The sequence below is a fragment of the Salvelinus namaycush genome, chromosome 14 (genome assembly GCF_016432855.1).
Source record: "Salvelinus namaycush isolate Seneca chromosome 14, SaNama_1.0, whole genome shotgun sequence".
In the NCBI taxonomy this organism is placed as follows: domain Eukaryota; kingdom Metazoa; phylum Chordata; class Actinopteri; order Salmoniformes; family Salmonidae; genus Salvelinus; species Salvelinus namaycush.
Window position 1 is genome coordinate 7,466,263 of NC_052320.1, and position 24,870 is coordinate 7,491,132.

At 44.6% G+C, this 24,870-nt stretch overlaps 2 protein-coding genes across 3 annotated transcripts in view; one reads left to right on the forward strand and one right to left on the reverse strand.

Moving 5' to 3' along the window:
* Nucleotides 1-856: 856 nt before the first annotated feature.
* LOC120058806 (zinc finger protein 385A-like) overlaps nt 857-24,870 on the reverse strand; it is an 85,977-nt gene continuing 61,963 nt past the window's right edge. For both annotated transcript variants that reach the window (XM_039007537.1, XM_039007539.1), the window contains exons 4-6: nt 2,270-2,454; nt 1,492-1,584; nt 857-1,132 (exon numbers count right to left, since the gene is read on the reverse strand). In XM_039007537.1, the coding sequence (XP_038863465.1) occupies nt 857-1,132; nt 1,492-1,584; nt 2,270-2,454 (554 nt within the window). The remainder of the gene's footprint in view (nt 1,133-1,491; nt 1,585-2,269; nt 2,455-24,870) is intronic.
* Nucleotides 9,517-10,573, forward strand: LOC120058805 (emopamil-binding protein-like). The gene is made up of 3 exons (XM_039007536.1): nt 9,517-9,960; nt 10,052-10,121; nt 10,431-10,573. The coding sequence occupies exons 1-3, from the start codon at nt 9,772-9,774 to the stop codon at nt 10,571-10,573; spliced, it is 402 nt and encodes a 133-aa protein (XP_038863464.1). The 5' UTR covers nt 9,517-9,771.

Genomic DNA, 24,870 nt, shown 5'->3' on the forward strand with positions numbered 1-24,870 from the left:
ATAGTACAGTAAGAACACTTACGACCAGAATGATGAGGAAAGAGTATGTATACCCAGCACATACTGTTCTGAAACAGTTAGCTGCAGTGGAGGGGTGTGTGTGTGTGTGTGTGTGTGTGTGTGTGTGTGTGTGTGTGTGTGTGTGTGTGTGTGTGTGTGTGTGTGTGTGTGTGTGTGTGTGTGTGTGTGTGTGTGTGTGTGTGTGTGTGTGTGTGCACGTGGTGTGTGTCTTTGTGTGTGTGTGTGTGTGTGTGTGTGTGTGTGTGTGTGTGTGTGTGTGTGTGTGTGTGTGTGTGTGTGTGTGTGTGTGTGTGTGTGTGTGTGTGTGTGTGTGTGTGTGCACGTGGTGTGTGTCTTTGTGTGTGTGTGTGTGTGTGTGTGTGTGTGTGTGTGTGTGTGTGTGTGTGTGTGTGTGTGTGTGTGTGTGTGTGTGTGTATGTGTGTTATGTGTTTTATAAGAGCCATCAGTGTGATGGATCTCACAGTGTGTGGGGAGAGAGAGGCGAGAGATGAACAAGCATACTGCAGTCCATCCAATGCATACTGAGTATCTCTCCTTCTATTGCCCTCTCTCGTTCTCTCTCCATCAGTCTATCACTCACAGTCACAAGCCTCTGTGATGGAAGGAGAGTTTTAGGTCAGGGAAAAAGGAAAATGAGGGACTCCAACATCTCCTTCTTTCAGGTGCTCTCTTCGCTTTCATTTCTTCTCATCTAGATGTTTGAACTTTTTCTTTGTTTACCGATGGTTTGTTTGTTTACCCTATACATTTTTGTTTGTTGTTTATGTAGATTATTTCTTCACAGTGTGCTTTAGTAGTGGCTGCTCCTGACTGGCCGAGGTGGAGGAGGTGGAGTCAGTAAGGAGAGAAGAGGATTGGCACGTGGGAGGTGCGCATGGGCCCGGGGGCGGGTCTTAAGATGGCATGGCTGAGAGGTGGGCCCTGTAATAGGTGGTGGTGGTGGTGGTGATGCGGGTGGTGCTGGGCCGAAGATGCTGCTGCAGCACGAAGCTGAGCCAATTGGTGGTTTGAGGAAGCGGCTGCGGCCATCGCCGCAGCAACAGCCAGGGGACTGGGCAAGAGCCCTGCCCCCAAACATTTGGAGAGATCCTTAGAGAAGTTCAGAGAGGACTGAGGGAGGGAGGGAGGGAGGGAGGGAGGGAGGGAGGGAGGGAGGGAGGGAGAGAGAGTTTAGTGGCAGACGGTGAACACATGTAGCGCAAAACAAATATAGAAATAACATTTCAGTTTGTACCTCTTTGATCTGTCATAACACAGAGGCATCTGATTAGACTGTATGTCCAGCACATTCCAAAATGGAACTTCAGGGCATTAATAATGCATCTACCTATTGATTACTCAGAAAACAGCTTCCTCACTATCAGTGGATAAACTAGTTAATTTGAGCTAGCCCTGGCAAGGGATAATCATTGGTTAAACTAGCCTTGGCCCAGTAGAGGTCAGGTAAGTGATCAGAAGTGAAAGGTTACCGTGAGGTCAGCTACCCTGTGCTTCTTGTGTCGGCTGAGAAGAGGGTTAGGTTTCCCTGCCACTCCGTCCCGGTGCCTTCGACTAGATATGTGCTGCAGGGAGGGAGAGCGATATACAGGGTTAGACGGCAGACGATCCAGGACCGACACAGTCACATGGCGACTGCGGCTGCACAATATTTCTTTCATCTATCCAATCTTCTCAGTTACTGCGTAAGGAGCACGTGCTGGCGGTCGATTTGGAATAGTAGTCACCTCTAGGGGTCTTTAGGGGCCTAGTGTGGAAATGAGACATCACCTCTAGGGGTCTTTAGGGGCCTAGTGTGGAAATGAGAAGTCACCTCTAGGGGTCTTTAGGGGCCTAGTGTGGAAATGAGACATCACCTCTAGGGGTCTTTAGGGGCCTAGTGTGGAAATGAGACATCACCTCTAAGGGTCTTTAGGGGCCTAGTGTGGAAATGAGAAGTCACCTCTAGGGGTCTTTAGGGGCCTAGTGTGGAAATGAGACATCACCTCTAGGGGTCTTTAGGGGCCTAGTGTGGAAATGAGAAGTCACCTCTAGGGGTCTTTAGGGGCCTAGTGTGGAAATGATAAGTCATCTGGATAAAGGGGTCTACTGTAAGTGGCCCCCACCTCGCTCACCTGTTTGAGAAGCAGTTCAGGGTTGACCCGAATGTTGCAAATCCCATACACGCACGCACGCACGCACACACACACACACACACACACACACACACACACACACACACACACACACACACACACACATCTTCCTCACCTGTTTGAGTTGAAGTTCAGAGTTGACCCTCACGTTGCAGATCTCACAGTGGAAGGTGCGTTCCTCAGTGTTGGGGTCCAGTGGTCCCCCTCCCAGCTCCCCCGGGTGTTTGAGGCCCAGCCGAGGGTACGCCTTGATAGGACCCAGCCCACTGCGAGCCTCCAGGATAGTTTTGTGTTTGGTACCTACACACACAAGTTTTCTTTAATTGACTTAAAGAAAATGGTGTCTAACTATCCCGTGAGGGATGGGTCAAGACACAAAATAAAAATGCATTCAGTCCATCACACACACACACACACACACACACACACACACACACACACACACACACACACACACACACACACACACACACACACACACACACACACACACACACACACACACACAAAGCATCAGTCTTTAGTCCAGGATGACATCACCCCAACACTAACAAAAGCGTATACACCATGCTGAACTCTTCTATAACTGTTCTGAACTGTTCTATAATCTACCAGCCAGAGCTTATTGAACTGTTCTATATCCACATCTATCAGCCAGAGCTCATTGAACTGTTCTATATCCTCATCTATCAGCCAGAGCTCATTGAACTGTTCTATATCCCCATCTATCAGCCAGAGCTCATTGAACTATTCTATATCCACATCTATCAGCCAGAGCTCATTGAACTGTTCTATATCCCCATCTACCAGCCAGAGCTTATTGAACTGTTCTATATCCACATCTATCAGCCAGAGCTCATTGAACTGTTCTATATTCACATCTATCAGCCAGAGCTCATTGAACTGTTCTATATCCCCATCTATCAGCCAGAGCTCATTGAACTGTTCTATATCCCCATCTATCAGCCAGAGCTCATTGAACTGTTCTATAACCACATCTATCAGCCAGAGCTCATTGAACTGTTCTATATCCCCATCTATCAGCCAGAGCTCATTGAACTGTTCTATAACCCCATCTATCAGCCAGAGCTCATTGAACTGTTCTATAACTCCATCTATCAGCCAGAGCTCATTGAACTGTTCTATAACCACATCTATCAGCCAGAGCTCATTGAACTGTTCTATAACCACATCTATCAGCCAGAGCTCATTGAACTGTTCTATAACCCCATCTATCAGCCAGAGCTCATTGAACTGTTCTATAACCCCATCTATCAGCCAGAGCTCATTGAACTGTTCTATAACCCCATCTATCAGCCAGAGCTTATTGAACTGTTCTATAACTCCATCTATCAGCCAGAGCTCATTGAACTGTTCTACAACCCCATCTATGAGCCAGAGCTCATTGAACTGTTCTATAACCCCATCTATCAGCCAGAGCTCATTGAACTGTTCTATAACCCCATCTATCAGCCAGAGCTCATTGAACTGTTCTATAACCCCATCTATCAGCCAGAGCTCATTGAACTGTTCTATAACCCCATCTATCAGCCAGAGCTTATTGAACTGTTCTATAACCACATCTATCAGCCAGAGCTCATTGAACTGTTCTATAACTCCATCTATCAGCCAGAGCTCATTGAACTGTTCTATAACCCCATCTATCAGCCAGAGCTTATTGAACTGTTCTATAACTCCATCTATCAGCCAGAGCTCATTGAACTGTTCTACAACCCCATCTATGAGCCAGAGCTCATTGAACTGTTCTATAACCCCATCTATCAGCCAGAGCTCATTGAACTGTTCTATAACCCCATCTATCAGCCAGAGCTCATTGAACTGTTCTATAACCCCATCTATCAGCCAGAGCTCATTGAACTGTTCTATAACCCCATCTATCAGCCAGAGCTTATTGAACTGTTCTATAACCCCATCTATCAGCCTCATTGATATGTTCAGCCACGGCTCATCACCATGAGTATCTGGGCTCTATCTCCCCTTAATGGTGGGGAATATGACAATGACAAATATCAGGATGTGTTAACTAGCTGTTAGAGTATTAACTAGCTGCTAGAGAAGTCTCTGTACTGTACCGCCATCTGAACCACAGGAGGTTGGTGGCACCTTAATTGGAGAGGACGGGCTCGTGGTAATGGCTGGAGCCGAATGGTATCAAATACATCAAACATGGTTTCCATGCGTTTGATTCCATTTCATTAGCTCTGTTCTGGCCATTACTATGAGTCGTCCTCCCCTCAGCAGCCTCCTGTGATCTGAACATTGTTCTAACTCAGCACTGGTAGGCAGCAGAGTAGAGCACAGAAAGCACATGTACAGTTAGTGAAATTTGATGGTGTAGGGTGAAGTTACCCCTAGATGCTGATATTGAGTCAGTTAATGGTTAATGTAAGGATTGGGGAAGGGGAAGCTGATCCTAGATCTATTCTTAGGGGAAACTTCACCCCGGAGTGGAATGGGACTAGGAGGGGAGGTGTAGTGTGGTATATTAACCACTAGAGGGCCACGGTGATGTGGTAACGCTGTAGGATACAGTAGTGGCGTTATGGCTGTAACCGACATTGGCATAGAACTGAAAGACGTCTATCTCTCTCTGTTCTATTAGGGTAGCCAATTGAATGTTCTGGGTTAGGGTTTGCTTTTCTGAGAGGTCATGTGGATGGTAGTAATAATGTCTTAAAAGTGTCAACATCTAGATGACATCTGTAAAATTGAAGTCAACTCGGTGCATAGGTCAACTGATTTTGGTCCTCAAAGAATGGAAGAGCATAGTGCAGTATGTTCTGTGAGCTGCTTCGTGGTGGAATATGAGTGTTATTCTCTTGTTGAAATGGTTTGCATTACACACACAGACAGCCCTGACGATAGTTAGTTCTGGTCCTAGTTCTGGTCCTAGTTCAGAAGGTAGTATTAATGTGTCGAATCTAGAGGTTATTAGTCATGACATCACAATACAAAGGTGCATTCAAACTCAATGACTTCTAGTCTTCAAAGAGTGAAAGAGCTGTCTGTTTTCTGTGCTCTCTCATGTGCTGAAATATGAGTGTCATTCCTTGTTCAAGTTGTGTTCATTAGATAGACTGACAGCATACATGTTGTTGTGCCAAAATAGTTCCTTTCTAACTAGTGTGTTAGAGAAAGGGCAGTGTGCTCAGTCTAAAAATATGATTCTTATTTCCTGCATTACACACAGATGTCCTTCTGCCAAAATTATTCCTTTATAACTAATTTCATGTTTTGTTCTTGGATGAAAACTTCTAGTCATGTCCTACCCTCCGTGTCCCCACTACTCCCCCGATCCCAGAACCTCAATCACGCCATTTTGCACTTGGTCTGACTGAGAGTTTGTATACGTCCCAAATGGCACCCTATTTCCTGTATGGTGCGCTACTTTTCAACAGAGCTCTGGTCAAAAGTAGTGCATTCTATAGGGAATAGGGTGCCATAGGTTGCCATTTTACTTTGACTTGTTCTCCCAAATCCCTGATCTTTGAGCAGTGAGTAATAGGTTACAGCAGGGGAACATGGGGGAGGTTTGGGGGGGTGGGGGAGGAGGGGGATAAAGAAGGAGGAGGAGGGAGGTCTGGAAGGACTGATTTCACTTGTGGCCAATAATGTGCACTTGGAGTTTTTTGCGGTCTTTGTTCTATTCTCGGCAGACAATAGATGAACCCTGTCTGGGTTTTCTCGTCCTGCGTGCCGAGCTGCTTGACTCACAGTTACAATGAAACACTACACAAACAGACAGGAGATGTCTCCAAACATGAGAAGAGACAATACACGGCGAGGAACTGTTTTGTAAACGTATGATTACGGTTCAATACACACCCATCCATAACCTTCCTTCTCAACCTCTCTTTTTGTTCATAGCACTGCTAGTCACACTGTGCATGTCTCTGTCTGTCTGTCTGTCTGTCTGTCTGTCTGTCTGTCTGTCTGTCTGTCTGTCTGTCTGTCTGTCTGTCTGTCTGTCTGTCTGTCTGTCTGTCTGTCTGTCTGTCTGTCTGTCTGTCTGTCTGTCTGTCTGTCTGTCTGTCTGTCTGTCTGTCTGTCTGTACAACACATGCTTTTATTTTTCAAAGTATTGTTTTGGGAATGAGAGATATTGCTTCCAGATTGTGAGTTGATTTGGACTGTTAATCTTCCCAGATTGAACTGCAGGCACAGTAGATGTCACAGATGCGTGAATGTCTCTGTTGATCTCTGTTTGTTTTATATCTGTCTGTGTAGCATATATGATTTTTGTGTGTTTTTGCATGGATGTACAGAATTAATTAGTGTTTGTACTGTAAGAACAGAAGAGAGTGCAATCAACAAGGAATCTGATTTTATTCCTTTAATCTCTGTGTCATGTCCCTGGGGCTCAATAAAACATCTAATATCTGTGTGTCCTCTCCCTAGGGCTCAATAAAACATCTAATTGCTGTGTGTCCTGTCCCTAGGGCTCAATAAAACATCTCATCTCTGTGTGTCCTGTCCCTAGGGCTCAATAAAACATCTCATCTCTGTGTGTCCTGTCCCTAGGGCTCAATAAAACATCTCATCTCTGTGTGTCCTGTCCCTAGGGCTCAACCGAACATCTAATTGCTGTGTGTCCTGTCCCTAGGGCTCAATAAAACATCTCATCTCTGTGTGTCCTCTCCCTAGGGCTCAACCAAACATCTAATTGCTGTGTATCCTGTCCCTAGGGCTCAATAAAACATCTCATCTCTGTGTGTCCTCTCCCTAGGGCTCAACCAAACATCTAATTGCTGTGTATCCTGTCCCTAGGGCTCAATAAAACATCTCATCTCTGTGTGTCCTCTCCCTAGGGCTCAACCGAACATCTAATTGCTGTGTATCCTGTCCCTAGGGCTCAATAAAACATCTCATCTCTGTGTGTCCTGTCCCTAGGGCTCAACCGAACATCTAATTGCTGTGTGTCCTGTCCCTAGGGCTCAATAAAACATTGCATCTCTGTGTGTCCTGTCCCTTGGGCTCAACCGAACATCTAATTGCTGTGTGTCCTGTCCCTTGGGCTCAACCGAAAACATTTAATTGCTGTGTGTCCTGTCCCTAGGGCTCAACCAAACATCTAATTGCTGTGTGTCCTGTCCCTAGGGCTCAATCAAACAGCCATCACAAAAAGCCTTCTAAAGGTTACTGTAATGATGTAACAGATTACGTTTCCATTGATCGACACTTAGTTATACATTAAGAAGCTTTTCATGTTTATCTATCATCACGTCCTAACAACACTGCCTTACTGCTGTGGTAAGGGTGATGTGTAATACAGGGATGTGTGTGTGTGCGTGAGAGAGAGAGAGAGAGAGAGAGAGAGAGAGAGAGAGAGAGAGAGAGAGAGAGAGAGAGAGAGAGAGGGAGAGGGAGAGGGAGAGGGAGAGGGAGAGGGGGAGAGAGAGAGAGAGAGAGACATGAACCAGAACACAGAGCGAGTTAAGGGGAAAAGAACAGCTTCCCCAAGCCACAGAGTCCGAGTTAAGGTTAGGTGGTTTGGGCCTAATGGAGTTGACTGGCATCTTTGGGAGGTAAGGCAATAAATAGGCCATAGTGGCAAAATAATGACAATATAGCAATTAAACACTGGAGTGATAGATGTGCAGAAGATGAGTGTGCAAGTAGAGATACTGGGGTGCAAAGGAGCTAAATAAATAAAATAAATAACAGTATGGGGGATGAGGTAGTTGGATGGGCTATTTCCAGATGGGCTATGTACAGTGATCTGTGAGCTGCTCTGACAGCTGGTGCTTAAAGTTAGTGAGGAGATATGAGCCTCCAGCTTCATCAAATTTTGCAGTTCATTCCAGTCATTGGCAGCAGAGAACTGAAAGGAAAGGCGGCCAAAGTAGGAATTGGCTTTGGGGGTGACCAGTGAGATATATCTGCTGGAGCGTGTGCTACGGGTGGGTGCTGCTATGGTGACCAGTGAGCTGAGATAAGGCGGGCTTTACCTAGCAAAGACTTGTAGATGACCTGGAGCCAGTGGGTTTGTAGACGAATATGAAGCGAGGGCCAGCCAACGAGAGCGTACAGGTCGCAGTGGTGGGTAGTATATGGGGCTTTGGTGACAAAATGGATGGCACTGTGATAGACTGCATCCAATTTGCTGAGTAGAGAGTTGGAGGCTATTTTGTAAATGACATCGCCGAAGTGAAGGATCGGTACGATAGCCAGTTTTATGAGGGTATGTTTGGCAGCATGAGTGAAGGAGGCTTTGTTGCGAAATATGAAGCTGATTCTAAATTTTGGATTGGAGATGCTTAATGTGAGTCTGGAAGGAGAGTTTACAGTCTAACCAGACACCTAGGTATTTGTAGTTGTCCACATATTCTAAGTCAGAACCGTAGTGATCAGATCATAGGCATTAGGGGTGACTAGAGTTGTTCTCTTGATAAGTGTGGGAAATTGACAATTTTTTGTCCTGCTAAGCATTCAAAATGTAACGGGTACTTTTGGATGTCAGGATAAATGTATGGAGTAAAAAGTACATTATTTTCTTTAGGAATGTAGTGAAGTAAAAGTAGTCAATATGAATAGTGAAGGACAGATACCCAAAACTACTTAAGTACTTTACACCACTGTAAAATACGATATAAAAACAGTATAAAAAAGTTTGACTAGTCAAATGTACTATGCTTTATTTATACTATTGTCAATCGCTGTCCAATTTGCTGTCCGAGGTTCTGATTCCTGACCCTCTCCTGGCTTAATCTACAATCGGCGTGGCAAGATGGTCGACTGACCGCTAACAATTTCGCAAAGGCGAAAGGCATGCTGCAGGCGAGATCAGATGGAAACATTCTAGCCAATGAGAGTGCAGATACCCGTGTGAACTGGCACAACCGATAGAAAAAAATCGTCGCAATGTCACGTGCAGGACATCAGTACACTCTTAGTAATTTAAGTATTATGAAATTTATATTTTATCAAATAAGCCTTACCTATCAAAATAGCAATTAACTTGTATCTTCACTAGATTAGACACTCATTGCTCCCCCCCCCCCCCCCCCCCCCCATACAAAAACTCCTCACTTGGTCTGCTTAAACGCTTATTTTCAAGCGGACAGATTTTGGGCGGAGTCGACACTCGCTTCGCCTCTGGTTCACCAACTTCAGCTCCCTCTTCATTTTCTCTTAAGGGGGCCCACAAAAGTAGAGATTTATCCGACAGCCAATCATGTACTTCTCACAGCGTGACACTGTGGTGCAGGGGGGAGACGACTATGGAATCCTTTTGGGACAAGACCATAGAGAAGGATAGAGGCCTCTAGTGTTCAAAATATATATTAAGATGGGAAGCGCCATTGAGGGCTTCCACCATTGTAATGAAGTCAACTGGGTGGGACTTCCAACTTCATTGAATGATCCCGCCTGGTGTCTCTGTTAGCGTCTTGTCCAACCGGGTCATCAGGACGGATCAGCCAATCATGAAGAAGAAAATATACTACTTCAAAATTGAGATTGACAGCATCGGCAGGGCAGGCAGACGCTATAATGGCACAGATACAAAGATGAGTCCTCTATCTAGCTTTATGGACGAGACAATAGTTGTGAATTCAAATAGTAATTTGCATGGTTTGAGTCGAGTTTTCTGTGAAAATGGTATCGGCAGCGTTTAAAGAAACCCAATCTCTCTTTACTCCCGTGACGGTTTATTCTCTGTTGGCCTGCTCCGCTCAGTTCGTCGTGGGATACATCCTCGCGCAGATATGGGGAAGAAAATGCTCTGGAACTGATAGATGGGTGCTCGTGTGGCTTTTCTACGACGCAATTGTTCATATTACCTTGGTGAGTGTGTGACGTGAGTGAGAAGGCGTTGTCAACATAGAAAGTTAATTTGCAGCTCTTATTTGACTCTTTCTACTGTTTGTTCTTACAGGAAGGACCCTTTGTTTACATGTCACTTGTTGGAACCGTGGCAACTTCAGACAATATTTTTGCTGAACTTTGTAAGTAGGCTACCTTGACTGTGCAATATAGAAAAAATGGATTAAACAAAATAATTTATAGTACTGTATTGTTTTTTTGTTTTTTATCATGCAAAATAGATTATTAACAATGGTGCGTGTGTTTGAGATGTGCTTTGGAGCCTGGTTCACATCTAGTGGACATAGTATTAAAATGCTCACAAACTGAATAATATACAGGAATGTAATATCAATCACTGTTGGAGTAGAACAAAAACGTGCACCCTCTGGCCCTGGGGTCCCCCAGGAATCTATTGAGATACTGCTCTAACAGATATCCTGTCTATGTAGGGAAGGAGTATGGAAAGGCAGATGAGCGCTGGCTCCACTCTGACCCCACCATCGTCTCCTTGGATCTGCTGACGGTGGTCCTGGACGGCATCCTGGCGCTGGTGCTTGTCTATGCCATCGTCAAGGACAAACACTACAGGTAGGAACACTGGTACTAAATATGCTTCATTGTTAGGCTTTTCTCATGCTTTCTGCCATTCATTTCTATATTGGAACCATATTTCTTTATAGAGAACACTAATTATATACAGAATTGTCCCATTACACAAACGAGTGTTTACATACCATTAGCAAGTCACAAGTTAAATTTTTATAGCGTCTGTCTTCAGCATGTGGTGTGTTGAATGACCTATTACCATATACATAGATGTAATGTGCATTTGGAAAGTATTCAGACCCCTTTTTCCACATTGTTACATTACAGCCGTATTCTAAAATGAAATACTGTTTTCCCCTCAATCTACAAACAATACCTATAATGACAAAGCGAAAACAGGACAAACACTTTTTAAACATTTATTAAAATATAAAAATATACATTATTTACGTAAGGATTTTTTGCTATGAGACTCGAAATTGAGCTCCGGGGGCATCCTGTTTCCATTGATCATCCTTGATGTTTCTACAACTTGATTGGAGTCCACCTGTGGTAAATTCAATAGATTGGACATGATTTGGAAAGGCACACACCTGTCGATGTCCCACAGATGACAGTGCATGTTAGAGCAAAAACCAAGCCATGAGGTCGAAGGAATTGTCCGAAGTGCTCCGAGACAGGATTGTGTCAAGGGACAGATCTGGGGAAGGGTACCAAACATTTTCTGCATTGTTGAAGGTTGCCAAGAACACAGTGGCCTCCATCATTCTTAAATGGAAGAAGTTTGGAACCACCAAGACTCTTCCTAGAGCTGGCCGCCAATCCAAACTGAGCAATCGGGACCGTAGTGATGCATTTCATTTTACTTGCAGTTGGAGGCCACGGAAGGAGAGTTGTATGGCATTGAAGCTCGTCTGGAGGTTTGTTAACAGTGTCCAAAGAAGGGCCAGAAGTATACAAAATTGTGTCGTCTGCGTAGAGGTGGATCAGAGAATCACCAGCAGCAGGAGCGACATCATTGATGTATACAGGAAAAAGAGTCGGCCCGAGAATTGAACCCCATGGCACCCCCATAGAGACTGCCAGAGGTCCGGACAACAGGCCCTCCGATTTGACACACTGAACTCTGTCTGAGAAGTAGTTGGTGAACCAGGCGAGGCAGTCATTTGAGAAACCAAGGCTGTTGAGTCTGCCGATAAGAATGTGGTGATTTACAGAGTCAAAAGCCTTGGCCAGGTCGATGAATACAGCTTCACAGTATCTCTTATCGATGGCAGGTATGATATCGTTTAGGACCTTGAGCGTGGCTGAGGTGCACCCATGACCAGCTCGGAAACCAGATTGCATAGCGGAGATCTCTACGGTGGGATTCGAAATGGTTGGTGATCTGATTGTTAACTTCGAAGACCTTAGAAAGGCAGGGTAGGATAGATATAGGTCTGTAGCAGTTTGGGTGTAGTGTGTCTCCCCTTTTGAAGAGGGGGATGACCGCGGCAGCTTTCCAAACTTTGGGGATCTCAGACGATATGAAACAGAGGTTGAACAGGCTAGTAATAGGGGTTGCAATAATTTCGGCGGATGATTTTAGAAAGAGAGGGTCCAGATTGTCTAGCCCGGCTGATTTGTAGGGGTCCAGATTTTGCAGCTCTTTCAGAACATCAGCTATCTGGATTTGGGTGAAAGAGAAATGGGGGAGGCTTGGGAAAGTTGGGGGGTGCAGGGCTGTTGACCGGGGTAGGGGTAGCCAGGTGGAAAGCATGGCCAGCCGTAGAAAAATGCTTATTGAAATTCTCGATTATCATTGATTTATCGGTGGTGACGGTGTTTCCTAGCCTCAGTGCAGTGGGCAGTTGGGATGAGGTACTCTTATTATCCCTGGACTTTACAGTGTCCCAGAACTTTTTGGAGTTTGTGCTACAGGATGCAAATTTCTGTTTGATAAAGCTAGCCTTTGCTTTCCTAACTGCCTGTGTATATTGGTTCCTAACTTCCCTGAAAAGTTGCAAATTGCGGGGGCTATTCGATGCTAATGCAGTACGCCACATGATATTTTTAAGCTGGTCAATGGCAGTCAGGTCTGGAGTGAACCAAGGGCTATATCTGTTCCTGGTTCTACATTTTTTGAATGGGGCATGCTTATTTAAGATTGATGAGGAAAGCACTTTTAAAGAACAACCAGGCATCCTCTACCGTCGGAATGAGGTCAATATCCTTCCAGGATACCCGGGCCAGGTCGATTAGAAAGGCCTGCTCGCTGAAGTGTTTTAGGGAGCGTTTGACAGTGATGAGGGGTGGTCGTTTGACCACAGACCCATTACGGATGCAGGCAATGAAGCAGTGATCGCTGAGATCCTGGTTGAAGACAGCAGAGGTGTATTTGGAGGGCAGGTTGTTTGGGATGATATCTATGAGGGTGCCCGTGTTTACAGATTTGGGGTTGTACCTGGTAGGTTCATTGATGATTTGTGTGAGATTGAGGGCATCAAGCTTAGATTGTAGGATGGCCGGATGTTAAACTTCATTGGGATAGGGGGCAGTATTTTCACGTCCGGATGAAAAGCGTGCACAAAGTAAACTGCCTGTTTCTCAAGTCCAGAAGCTAGGATATGCATATAATTGGTATATTTAGATAGAAAACACTCTAACGTTTCTAAAACTGTTAAAATTATGCCTGTGAGTATAACAGAACTGATATGGCAGGCGAAACCTCGAGGACAAACCATCCCCCTCAAAAAAAATTCAGCTTACCACTGTTTTCAATGGCTAGTATTATAATTATAAGCCCAAGTCCTCCCAAATTGCAGTTCCTAGGGCTTCCACTAGATGTCAACAGTATTTGGAAAGAGTTTCAGGCTGGTTTTTGGAAAAATGACCCAGAAATTGTAGTTTTTCTAGGTGGCTCTCATTTTGGCTGTAATGTTTCCAAGCGCGTTGTGGAAAGCGCGTTCTTTCTTATTTATCTCCGGTAATAAACATACTATTCGCTGTCTTAAATTTTATTGTTTATTTGCGTATTAGGATACCTAAGGTTTGATTATAGACGTTGTTTGACTTGTTTGGAAAAGTTTATTTAGTATTGTTTGGGATTCATTTTGTATGCATTTTGATGGACGGAAACTCAGTGGATTATTGACTGAAGCGCCCCAGCTAAACTGAGTTTTTATGGATATAAAGAAGGACATTATCGAACAAAAGGACCATTTGTGATGTAACTGGGACCTTTTGGAGTGTCAACAGAAGAAGATCATCAAAGGTAAGGCATTGTTTATATCGCTATTTCTGACTTTCGTGTCGCACCTGCCTGATTGAAATATGTTTTTCATGTGTTGGTATGCGGGGTGCTGTCCTCAGATAATCGCATGGTTTGCTTTCGCCGTAAAGCCTTTTTGAAATCTGACATGGCGGCTGGATTACCAACAAGTTAAGCTTTATTTTGATGTTTTGCACTTGTGATTTTATGAAAGTTGAATATTTATAGTACTTTAGTTTGAATTTGGCGCTCTGCAATTTCACCGGATGTTGTCGAGGTGTCCCGCTAGCTGCACGCCTATCCCAATGAGGTTTTAAGCATGTCTCAGTTTTGGTCACCTAACAGCACGAGCTCTGAAGATATATGGGGGGCAATCAATTCACATATGGTGTCCAGGGCACAGCTGGTGGCAGAAGGTGGTCTATAGCAAGCGGCAACAGTGAGAGACTTGTTTCTGGAAAGGTGGATTTTTAAAAGTAGAAACTCAAATTGTTTGGGCACAGGCCTGGATAGTAAGACAGAACTCTGCAGGCTATCTCTGCAGTAGATTGCAACTCCGCCCCCTTTGGCAGTTCTATTTTGTCGGAAAATGTTATAGTTAGGGATGGAAATTTCAGGGTCTTTGGTGGTCTTCCTGAGCCAGGATTCAGACATCCGGGTTCAGGACATCCGGGTTGGCAGAGTGAGCTAAAGCAGTAAATAAAACAAACTTAGGGAGGAGGCTTCTAATGTTAACATGCTTGAAACCAAGGCTTTTACGGTTACAGAAGTCAGCAAAAGAGAGCGCCTGGGGAATGGGAGTGGAGCTAGGCACTGCAGGGCCTGGATTAACCTCTACATCACCAGAGGAACAGAGGAGGAGTAGGATAAGGGTACGGCTAAAGGCTATAAGAATTGTCGTCTAGTACGTTCGGAACAGAGAGTAAAAGGAGCAGGTTTCTGGGCACGGTAGAATAGATTCAAGTCATAATGTACAGACAAAGGTATGGTAGGATGTGAATACAGTGGAGGTAAACCTATGCATTGAGTGACAATGAGACAGATATTGTCTCTAGAAACATAATTTAAACCAGGTGAGGTCACCGCATGTGTGGGAGGTGGAACTAAAGGGTTAGCTAAGGCGTATTGAGCAGGGCTAGAGGCTCTACAATGAAATAAGGCAAAAATTACTATCCAAAACAGCAATGGACAAGGCATATTGACATTAGGGAGAGGCATGCGTAGCCGAGTGATCATTGGGTCCAGTGAGTAGCTGGGCGAGCTGGAGACACGGCGATTCAGACAGCTAGCGGGCAGGGGATAGCAGGCTAGCAGAAGGGCCTTAGAGGGACGTCGCGAAGGTAGAAGTCAGTTGTAGCCCCTTTGTGCGGTTTCGTCGGCAGATCAGTTGTGATGGATCAGCAGGGCTTCGTATAGTAAAAGGGTCCAGGCCAATTGACAAAATAGGTATAGTAGCCCCAAAAACATTGGCTGATGGACTTCTTCAGCTAACAGTTCGGTATGCTCTAGACAGCTAGCGGGCCGCGGGTAGCAGATGATTGACAGAGTAAGTGTTAAGGAGAATGTAGGGCTCAAATAGGGCTTGTTTTCTTTCAAATGCTTTGAAGGTTTGATTGAGCCTCGAGCGCCAGACTGGCAAGGTTAGCACTTTTGAGACTATTTTATTGATTCCATTGAACCAGACAAGCTCAATGAAGCACAGCCAAAGAACACGCCCAACGAAGCACAGCCAAAGAACACACCAATGAAGCACAGCCAAAGAACACGCCCAATGAAGCACAGCCAAAGAACACGCCCAACGAAGCACAGCCAAAATATCTGGAAGAAAACAAATATGAATAGAACCCAAGTGTGGCCTCATAACAGCCTTCTGATTCTACAGGTTTAAAGACACACTCCTCCAGTTGTGCAGCATTAATAGGACCAGCATCAACAGGATCAGTATTAAGAGGACCAGCATACAAGACCAGCATTAACAGGACTTTCTCTGCTGCTACAGTGCCTTGCAATAGTATTCACCCCCCGTGGTGTTTTTCCTATTTTGCTGCATTACATCCTATAATTTAAATGAATTGTTATTTGGATTTCATGTAATGGATATCCACAAAATAGTCCAAATTGGTGAAGTGAAATTTAAAAATTACTTATTTTAAAAAATTATACAAAAAACCCCGGAAAACTGGTGCGTGCATATGTATTCACCCCCTTTGCTATGAAACCCATACATAAGATCTGGTGCAACCAGTTACCTTCAGAAGTCACATAGTTAGTTAAATAAAGTCCACCTGTGTGCAATCTAAGTGTCACATGATCTGTCACATGATATCGGTATATATACACCTGTTCTGAAAGGCCCCAGAGTCTGCAACACCACTAAGCAAGGGGCACCACCAAGCAAGCACTATGAAGACCAAGGAGCTCGCCAAACAGGTCAGGGACAAAGTTGTGGAGAAGTACGGATCAGGGTTGGGTTATAAAAAAATATCCAAAACTTTGAACATCCATTAATTAATTAATCAGAGGCAACAAAAAGACCAACGATAACCCAGAAGGAGCTGCAAAGCTCCCCAGCGGAGATTGGAGTATCTGTCCATAGGACCACTTTAAGCCGTACACCCCACAAAGCTGGGCTTTACTGAAGAGTGGCCAGAAGAAAAATAAGCAAACATGTTTGGTGTTCGCCAAAAGGCATGTGGGAGACTCCCCAAACAGATGAGTCAGATGAGACTAAAATGTAGCTTTTTGGCCATCAAGGAAAACGCTATGTTTGGCGCAAACCCAACACCTCTCATCACCCTGAGAACCACATCCCCACAGAGAAGCATGGTGGTTGCAGCATCATGAAGTGGGGATGTTTTTCATCAGCAGGGACTGGGAAACTGGTCAGAATTGAAGGAATGATGGATGGCGCTAAATACAATGAAATTCTTGAGGGAAACCTGTTTCAGTCTTCCAGAGATTTGAGACTGGGACAGATGTTCACCTTCCAGCAGGACAATGACCCTAAGCCCACTGCTAAATCAACACCCGAGTGGTTTAGGGGAAACATTTAAATGTCTTGGAATGGCCTAGTCAAAGCCCAGACCTCAATCCAATTGAGAATCTGTGGTATGACTTAAAGATTGCTGTACACCAGCGGAACCCATCCAACTTGAATGAGCTGAAGAATGGGCAAAAATCCCAGTGGCTAGATGTGCCAAGCATATAGAGACATACCCCAAGATACTTTTAGCTGTAATTGCTGCAAAAGGTGGCTCTACAAAGTATTGACTTTAAGGGCGTGAATAGTAAGGCACGCTCAAGTTTTCAGTTTTTTTGGTCTTATTTCTTGTTTGATTCACAATAAAAAATATGTTGCGTCTTCAAAGTGGTAGGCATGTTGTGTAAATCAAATGATACAAACCCCCCAAAAATCCATTTTAATTCCAGGTTGTAAGGCAACAAAATAGGAAAAAATGCCAAGGGGGGTGAATACTTTCGCAAGCCACTGTAATTGCGGCTAAAGGATTGAGGCAACAATGAAAAGCTTTCCGCTGCACCCGCTCACAACCACAAGATAAATCATGAACCTTTGAGTGGGTGACTCCTATATTTACACTACCGTTCAAAAGTTTTGGGTCACTTAGAAATGTCCTTGTTTTTGAAAGAAAACCTTTTTTTTTTATCCATTAAAATAACATCAAATTGATTAGAAATACAGTGTTCATGTTGTAAATAACTTTTGTAGCTGGAAACGGCAGATTTTTTAATGGAATATCTACATAGGCGTACAGAGGCCCATTATCAGCAACCGTCACTCCTGTGTTCCAATGGCACGTTGTGTTAGCTAATCCAAGTTTATCATTTTAAAAGGCTAATTGATCATTAGAAAACCCTTTTGCAATTATTCTAGCACAGCTGAAAACTGTTGTTCTGATTAAAGAAGCAATAAACTATCCTTCTTTAGACTAGTTGAGTGTCTGGAGCATCAGCATTTGTGGGTTCAATTACAGGCTCAAAATGACCAGAAACAAAGACCTTTCTTCTGAAACTCATCAGTCTATTCTTGTTCAGAGAAATGAAGGCTATTCCATGCGAGAAATTGCCAAGAAACTGAAGATCTCGTACAACGCTGTGTACTACTCCCTTCACAGAACAGCGCAAACTGGCTCTAACCAGAGAAGAAAGAGGAGTGGGAGGCCCCGGTGCACAACTGAGCAAGAGGACAAGTAAAAGTGTCTAGTTGAAGAAACAGACGCCTTACAAGTCCTCAACTGGCAGCTTCATTATACAGTACCCGCAAAACACCAGTCTCAAGGTCAACAGTGAAGAGGTGACTCCGGGATGCTGGCCTTCTAGGCAGAGTTGCAAAGAAAAAGCCATATCTCAGACTGGCCAATAAAAATGAAAGATTAAGATGGGCAAAAGAACACAGACACTGGACAGAGGAACAGTTTTCAGCTGTGCTAATATAATTGCAAAACGGTTTTCTAATGATCAATTAGCCTTTTAAATTGATAAACTTGGATTAGCTAACACAATGTGCCGTTGGAACACAGGAGAGATGGTTGCTGATAATGGGCCTCTGTATGCCTATGTAGATATTCCATAAAAATCAGCCGTTTCCATCTACAATAGTCATTTACAACATTAACAATGTCTACACTGTATTTCTGATCAAATTTATGTTATTTTAATGGACAATTTTTTAAATTTTCTTTCAAAAACAAGGACATTTCTAAGTGACCCCAAACTTTTGAAATGTAGTGTATATCATTTGTATCAAGGTGTACAACATCTAAAGACCTGCATCACCATACTGAGAGATTTGTAGTTTCTAAAATGACTTATTTATGTGTTATTGGATCCTGTGTTCATGTTTTCCATGGCCCCCATACTGCAGAACGATCAATGAGGAAGTCTATGGCGGGTGGGGTATGTTTCTCAAAACCAAGTGAAATTGCAAAAAAAGTATCTGGACCTTTCTATAACATGACATTTACATAAAAAAATTGAGAATTGGTTCAAAAATAGTGAACCAGCGCTTTAAGTACTGACTATTCAGAGGACTACTAAGTGTCCTCTCCTAGATTAGTGACCTGAGAGGGCCACCATACCATACACCCATACACTAAGCTATGTACCTTTGTTGTGAGCCTCCAGCTGTGAGAGGGAGTTGACGGACACTTTGCACAGTGAGCAGTAGAGGAGCTTCTTGGCCTTGTCCTCCTCTGTCTCTGGGCCGGCTGGGGCCCCGGGAGTCACAGGGGCCACTAGAACACCACTCTGCTCAGGGTTGGTGGTGTCGAAACCCATGGGGGAGTCAGAGGATGAGGGGAGAAGGGGAGAAGGGGTGAGGGTGGGAGTGGTCAGCATGGGATACACGGAGGGGGCAAGGGGGGAGTCGGGGGTAGGAGGGGTGGAGAGGGGAGGCAGGGGGGGTAGGGGCGCAGGCAGGGCCATGAGAGGCACCCCGTTTAACAGTGGTGGCAGAGAGAGGCGTGGTTCATCTGGAAAGGGAAAGAGTAAAAATATCATGTCAAATGAAATGCAGTGTTGGCAGAAAATCTAAACAGACTTGTTTTTCTGAGTAAAAGCGTATAACTAAAACAATGAAGTGTTTACAATAGACTTTCGATGATGCCTTTCAAGTATGTATGCGGTGAAGCAAAGTCAAAATGTTTCATTTTCACATGTAACCAACCACATCCTTACCCAAGCCAAGCCAGAGGCCCCTTCAACTACAATACACTGGCTGGTTCTGAGATCACGCAAACCCCATTTTAAGCTAATTTTAATTCACTAAAGTAAAGGACTCCAAAAGCAAAACACTGGCCTGGCATTATGGGGAAGTATTTTAGTATTCAGTATGACCTTATCATTGTGAAGTGTTACTATAGCAATTATATATGGGGATTGGAGGAAGCAGGCCTGAAACCAGGGACAGAGCCAATAACATAGATGTAATGATATACTGTATGAACACATGGCATATACAGTATATATGTCTGGGGACAACACTGTAACTTCAACAGACATGTTTTCTCTTTTGAAGTGTCATAGTACTTCTCTGCTCTCACTAATTGTATAGTGCACTACTGTTGACCAGCGCCCCCTGGTCTCATTTCCCATAGTGCACTGCTTCTGAACGGAGCTCTGCCATAGTCAATAGTAGTGCACATAAGGAATATGGTGCCAATCCGGACGCAGACTGTATGGAGCCTGATCATTGGATGATTGTTCTGTTACTGTATCTATGTCGGTCTCTCCCTGAAGAGGTAGCCTACCAACTTTCTGCATATAAACTGCATTGTATTTGATTCAGACGGCCAAATAAAAAAGCTGTTGTCTCTTCCCGATGTATCAAATGATAAAGCTGTTGAGTGCTTTCAATTCCACTGGTTTCCCAGGCAAATAGGACGTTCTACATTGGAGGAGCTTCCAGCTGCTCTTTATGCTGCATCTCTGCCTGTCTGGGAGGGATCATAAAGCTGAACTTCTACCTTCACGCACTGAAAATGACACCACATAGAACATGCGTGTGCCGTGTACATACACACTCCTCGCCCCCACCTCTGTCAGATCTCTCCACCATGCACGTCAGTTACCAAGTGGGTGTGTTGGGGTAGGGTGTATCCTCAGTGTATATCCAGGTGTTCCTTTAGGTAGGCTATAGGGGAGGAAGGGGCCCCATCCAGCCCTCCTCCACCCAGCTGTGTTAGGGTTCTAGGGGTAGGGTACCCCATGTGTATGGTCAGGCGTTGGGGTAACAGGGTAGGCAGGGAGCCTGTGTCCCTCCACCCCTCTCCTCTCCTCTGGCTGCTGTGTGTGGTCAGGTATTGTGGTTACAGGAGGAGGCAGGAGTGGTATTTAAGGGGGGCATTTTCACTTTGGATGAATAGCGTGCCCAGAGTGAACTGCCTCCTACTCTGTCCCAGATGCTAATATATGCATATTATCATTACTATTGGATAGAAAACACTCTGAAGTTTCTAAAACTGTTTGAATGATGTCTGTGAGTATAACAGAACTCATATGGCAGGCAAAAACCTGAGAAAGAATCCAAACAGGAAGTGGGAATTCTGAGGCTGGTCGATTTTCAACTCATCGCCTATTGAAATCCCAGTGGGATATGGATCTGTTTGCACTTCCCACGGCTTCCACTAGATGTCAACAGTCTGTAGAACGTTGAATGAAGCTTCTACTGTGATGTTGAGCCGGATGGGAGCTGTTTGAGTCAGTGGTCTGGCAGAGAGCCAGGTCCTGGTCAAGCGCATTCCACATGATATCGACGTGCGTTCCATTACTTCTATAGACACAAAGGAATTCTCCGGTTGGAATGTTATTGAATATTTATGATAACAACATTCTAAAGATTGATTCTATACTTAGTTTGACAAGTTTATTCGACCTGTAATATAACTCTTTGAAGTTTTCGTCCGAAGTTCGCCTGGACCTGCACGAGCGTTTGGATATGTGTACTAAACGTGCTAACAAAAGTAGGACATAAATAATGGACATTATCGAACAAAACAACAATTTATTGTGGAACTAGGATTCCTGGGAGTGCATTCTGATGAAGATCATCAAAGGTAAGGGAATATTTCTAATGTAATTTCGTATTTCTATTGACTCCAACATGGCGGAGAAATGTTGTTTCTATCTGAGCGCCGTCTCAGATTATTGCATGGTTTGCTTTTTCCGTAAAGTTTTTTTAAAATCTGACACAGCGGTTGCATTAAGAACAAGTGTATCTTTAATTCTATGTAAAACATGTATCTTTCATCAAAGTTTATGATGAGTATTTCTGTTATTTGATGTGGCTCTCTGCAATTTCTCCGGATATTTTGGAGGCATTTCTGAACATGGCGCCAATGTAAACTGAGATTTTTGGATATAGATATGCACATTATCGAACAAAACATACATGTATTGTGTAACATGATGTCCTATGAGTGTCATCTGATGAAGATCATCAAAGGTTAATGATTCATTTTATCTCTATTTCTGCTTTTTGTGACTCCTATCTTTGGCTGGGAAAATGGCTGTGTGTTTTTTGGACTTGGCGGTGATCTAACATAATCATATGTTGTGTTTTCGCTGTAAAGCATTTTTTAAATCGGACACAATGGGTAGATTAACAAGATGTTTATCTTTCATTTGCTGTATTGGACTTGTTAATGTGTGAAAGTTACATATTTCCCAAAAATATTTTTGAATTTCCGGCGCTGCCTTTTCAGCGGAATGTTGTCGAGGGGTTCCACTAGCGAAATGTGTGTCCTACAAAGGTTAAACACTATTGTGCCGACCCCATAGTTCTAGAAACTATGGTGAATGCATAACGAGGCCAGATCAGTACAGCTTGGCTGGGTTCAGCTCTCCAGTCCCCTTTAGAGCTCTGGGTTCAGCTCTCCAGTCCCCTTTAGAGCTCTGGGTTCAGCTCTCCAGTCCCTTTTAGAGCTCTGGGTTCAGCTCTCCAGTCCCCTTTAGAACTCTGGCTTCCGCTCTCCAGTCCCTTTTAGAGCTCTGGGATCAGCTCTCCAGTCCCCTTTAGAGCTCTGGGTTTAGCTCTCTACTCATTTTAGAGCTCTGGGTTCAGCTCTCTACTCATTTTAGAGCTCTGGGTTCAGCTCTCCAGTCCCTTTAGAGCTCTGGGATCAGCTCTCCAGTCCCCTTTAGAGCTCCTGGTTCAGCTCTCTACTCATTTTAGAGCTCTGGGTTCAGCTCTCCAGTCCTTTTAGAGCTCTGGGTTCAGCTCTCTACTCCCTTTAGAGCTCTGGGTTCAGCTCTCTATTCCTTTTAGAGCTCTGGGTTCAGCTCTCTACTCCCTTTAGAGCTCTGGGTTCAGCTCTCTACTCTCGTTAGAGCTCTGGGTTCAGCTCTCTACTCTCGTTAGAGCTCTGGGTTCAGTTCTCTACTCCCTTTAGAGCTCTGGGTTCAGCTCTCTACTCCCTTTAGAGCTCTGGGTTCAGCTCTCTACTCCCTTTAGAGCTCTGGTGGCAGCTCTCTACTCCCTTTAGAGCTCTGGTGGCAGCTCTCTACTCTCTTTAGAGCTCTGGGTTCAGCTCTCTACTCCCTTTAGAGCTCTGGTGTCAGCTCTCTACTCCCTTTAGAGCTCTGGGTTCAGCTCTCTACTCCCTTTAGAGCTCTTCGGTCAGTTCTCTACTCCCTTTAGAGCTCTGGGGTCAGTGGAGAGCAAGTCACAAGAAAGATAAATAAACACCCATCAGACCCCTTCAGAATGTCCAGTTCTTCCGTCATCACAACATTACTCTATGGTTCCAGCGGTGGGTCAAAGACACAAAATTCATATGAAAACATAGTTAGGATGATGAAAAGCAGCCACATCAGCATATTAAGTCCCTCACTATCAGTTAGTAGTTCTGATACTGTATGACTAGGCTGAGGGCTGGACTGGGCTGAGGGCTGGGCTGGGCTGGGCTGTGAGCTGGACTGGGCTGAGGGCTGGACTGGGCTGTGAGCTGATCTGAGGGCTGGACTGGGCTGAGGGCTGGACTGGGCTGAGGGCTGGACTGGGCTGAGGGCTGGACTGGGCTGTGAGCTGGACTGGGCTGAAGGCAGCACGCTGTGTGACTTAAGGACTGCAGGCTACATATCACCCTGTGAAGCAGAGAGGCGGCCAGACTGCCCCCATAAACATTTTACATTATTGTGGCGCCCCGACACAGTACTGTGCTGGCTCTGATATGTTATTTTCACATTGTCATTTCAAATATGGTTCCAGCAGTTATGGTGGAATGCGTAGGCAGGCCAGCCCAGTACAGCTCAGTTTGCCTCGGCTCCATTTGGCCCAGTAGTGTGGAAATGGTATTAGTGCTCGGGTGTAGGTGGGACAAAGCCACAAGAAAGATCTAAAAACATGTGGGGAGAAGAAAGGCATCCAGACACAATCTTGAGGTTAGGAATTATAACACTGAATAACGTCTTATGGTCTCTGTCTTTATCAATGTCTATGTTATTCTTTCAGCTTTGTTTGATGACACCTGCTCTGTGTTCCCATGGTGAAATTGTCTGGTAAACAGTGTTCGGTACTCAGTATAACCTTTTCAAATGCCACCGTGACCAGATTGTTCTTTCATTCCTAAGTGTTTTTGATCCAGGGAGGGACGGAGAGACAGACGGAGTGAGACTGGTGACAGTGAGGGAATGGAAAGTTCCGGTTGGTGAGGAGAGGAGATGGGCAGAGACTGAAGCAGAAAGAGAGAGGAGAGAGATTTAACTTTTGTATATTATCTACCTCACTTGCTTTGGCAATGTTAACACATGTTTCCCATGCCAATAAAGCCCCTTGAATTGAATTGAATTGAATTGAGAGAGAGAAACAGCCACACCCTCCACAGTGCCCTCTGTCTCTAACAACCAATCTGTCACACCAACAGCACCGAATTACATTAGTGTCACGCCCTGATCTGTTTCACCTGTCCTTGTGCTTGTCTCCACCCCACTCCAGGTGTCGCCCATCTCCCCATTGTCCCCACCCCACTCTGTGTGTCTGTTGCCGGTTCGTCTTTTTTGTCAAGTCAACCAGTGTTTTTGTCTCAGCTCCTGCTTTTCCCAGTCTAACTTTTCTCGCCCTCTTGGTTCTGACCCTTGCCTGTCCTGTCTCTGAGCCCGCCTGCCTCACAACTCTGCCTGACCTGACCCTGAGCCTGCCTGCCGTCCTAAACCTTTGCCCCACTACTCTAGATTATCGACCCCTGCCTGCCTTGACCTGTCGTTTGCCTGCCCCTGTTGCTGTAATAAACATTGTTACTTCAACACAGTCTGCATTTGGGTCTTACCTGAAACCTGATAGTTAAATGAAACTATTAAACCGAGATCAGCTGTGATCTTTCCCTACCAATAAATGTCATCCGACAGCTACAGTAACCTGTCTTATTCTGCTCCACTCACATCATATTCCTCTCTCTCTCCCTCCATCTACTCCATCTCTCCCTCTGTCTCACCAGTCATTTAGCACCCTCTCCCCTTTCTGTCCTCCCAGACCCCACAGTTGATTTTGACTGTGTAACAAATCACATTCTAATACACAGTCAAACACAACCCATAATTATAAACACACCACCAGGGGGTCTGAAATGAAGTGGCCAAGA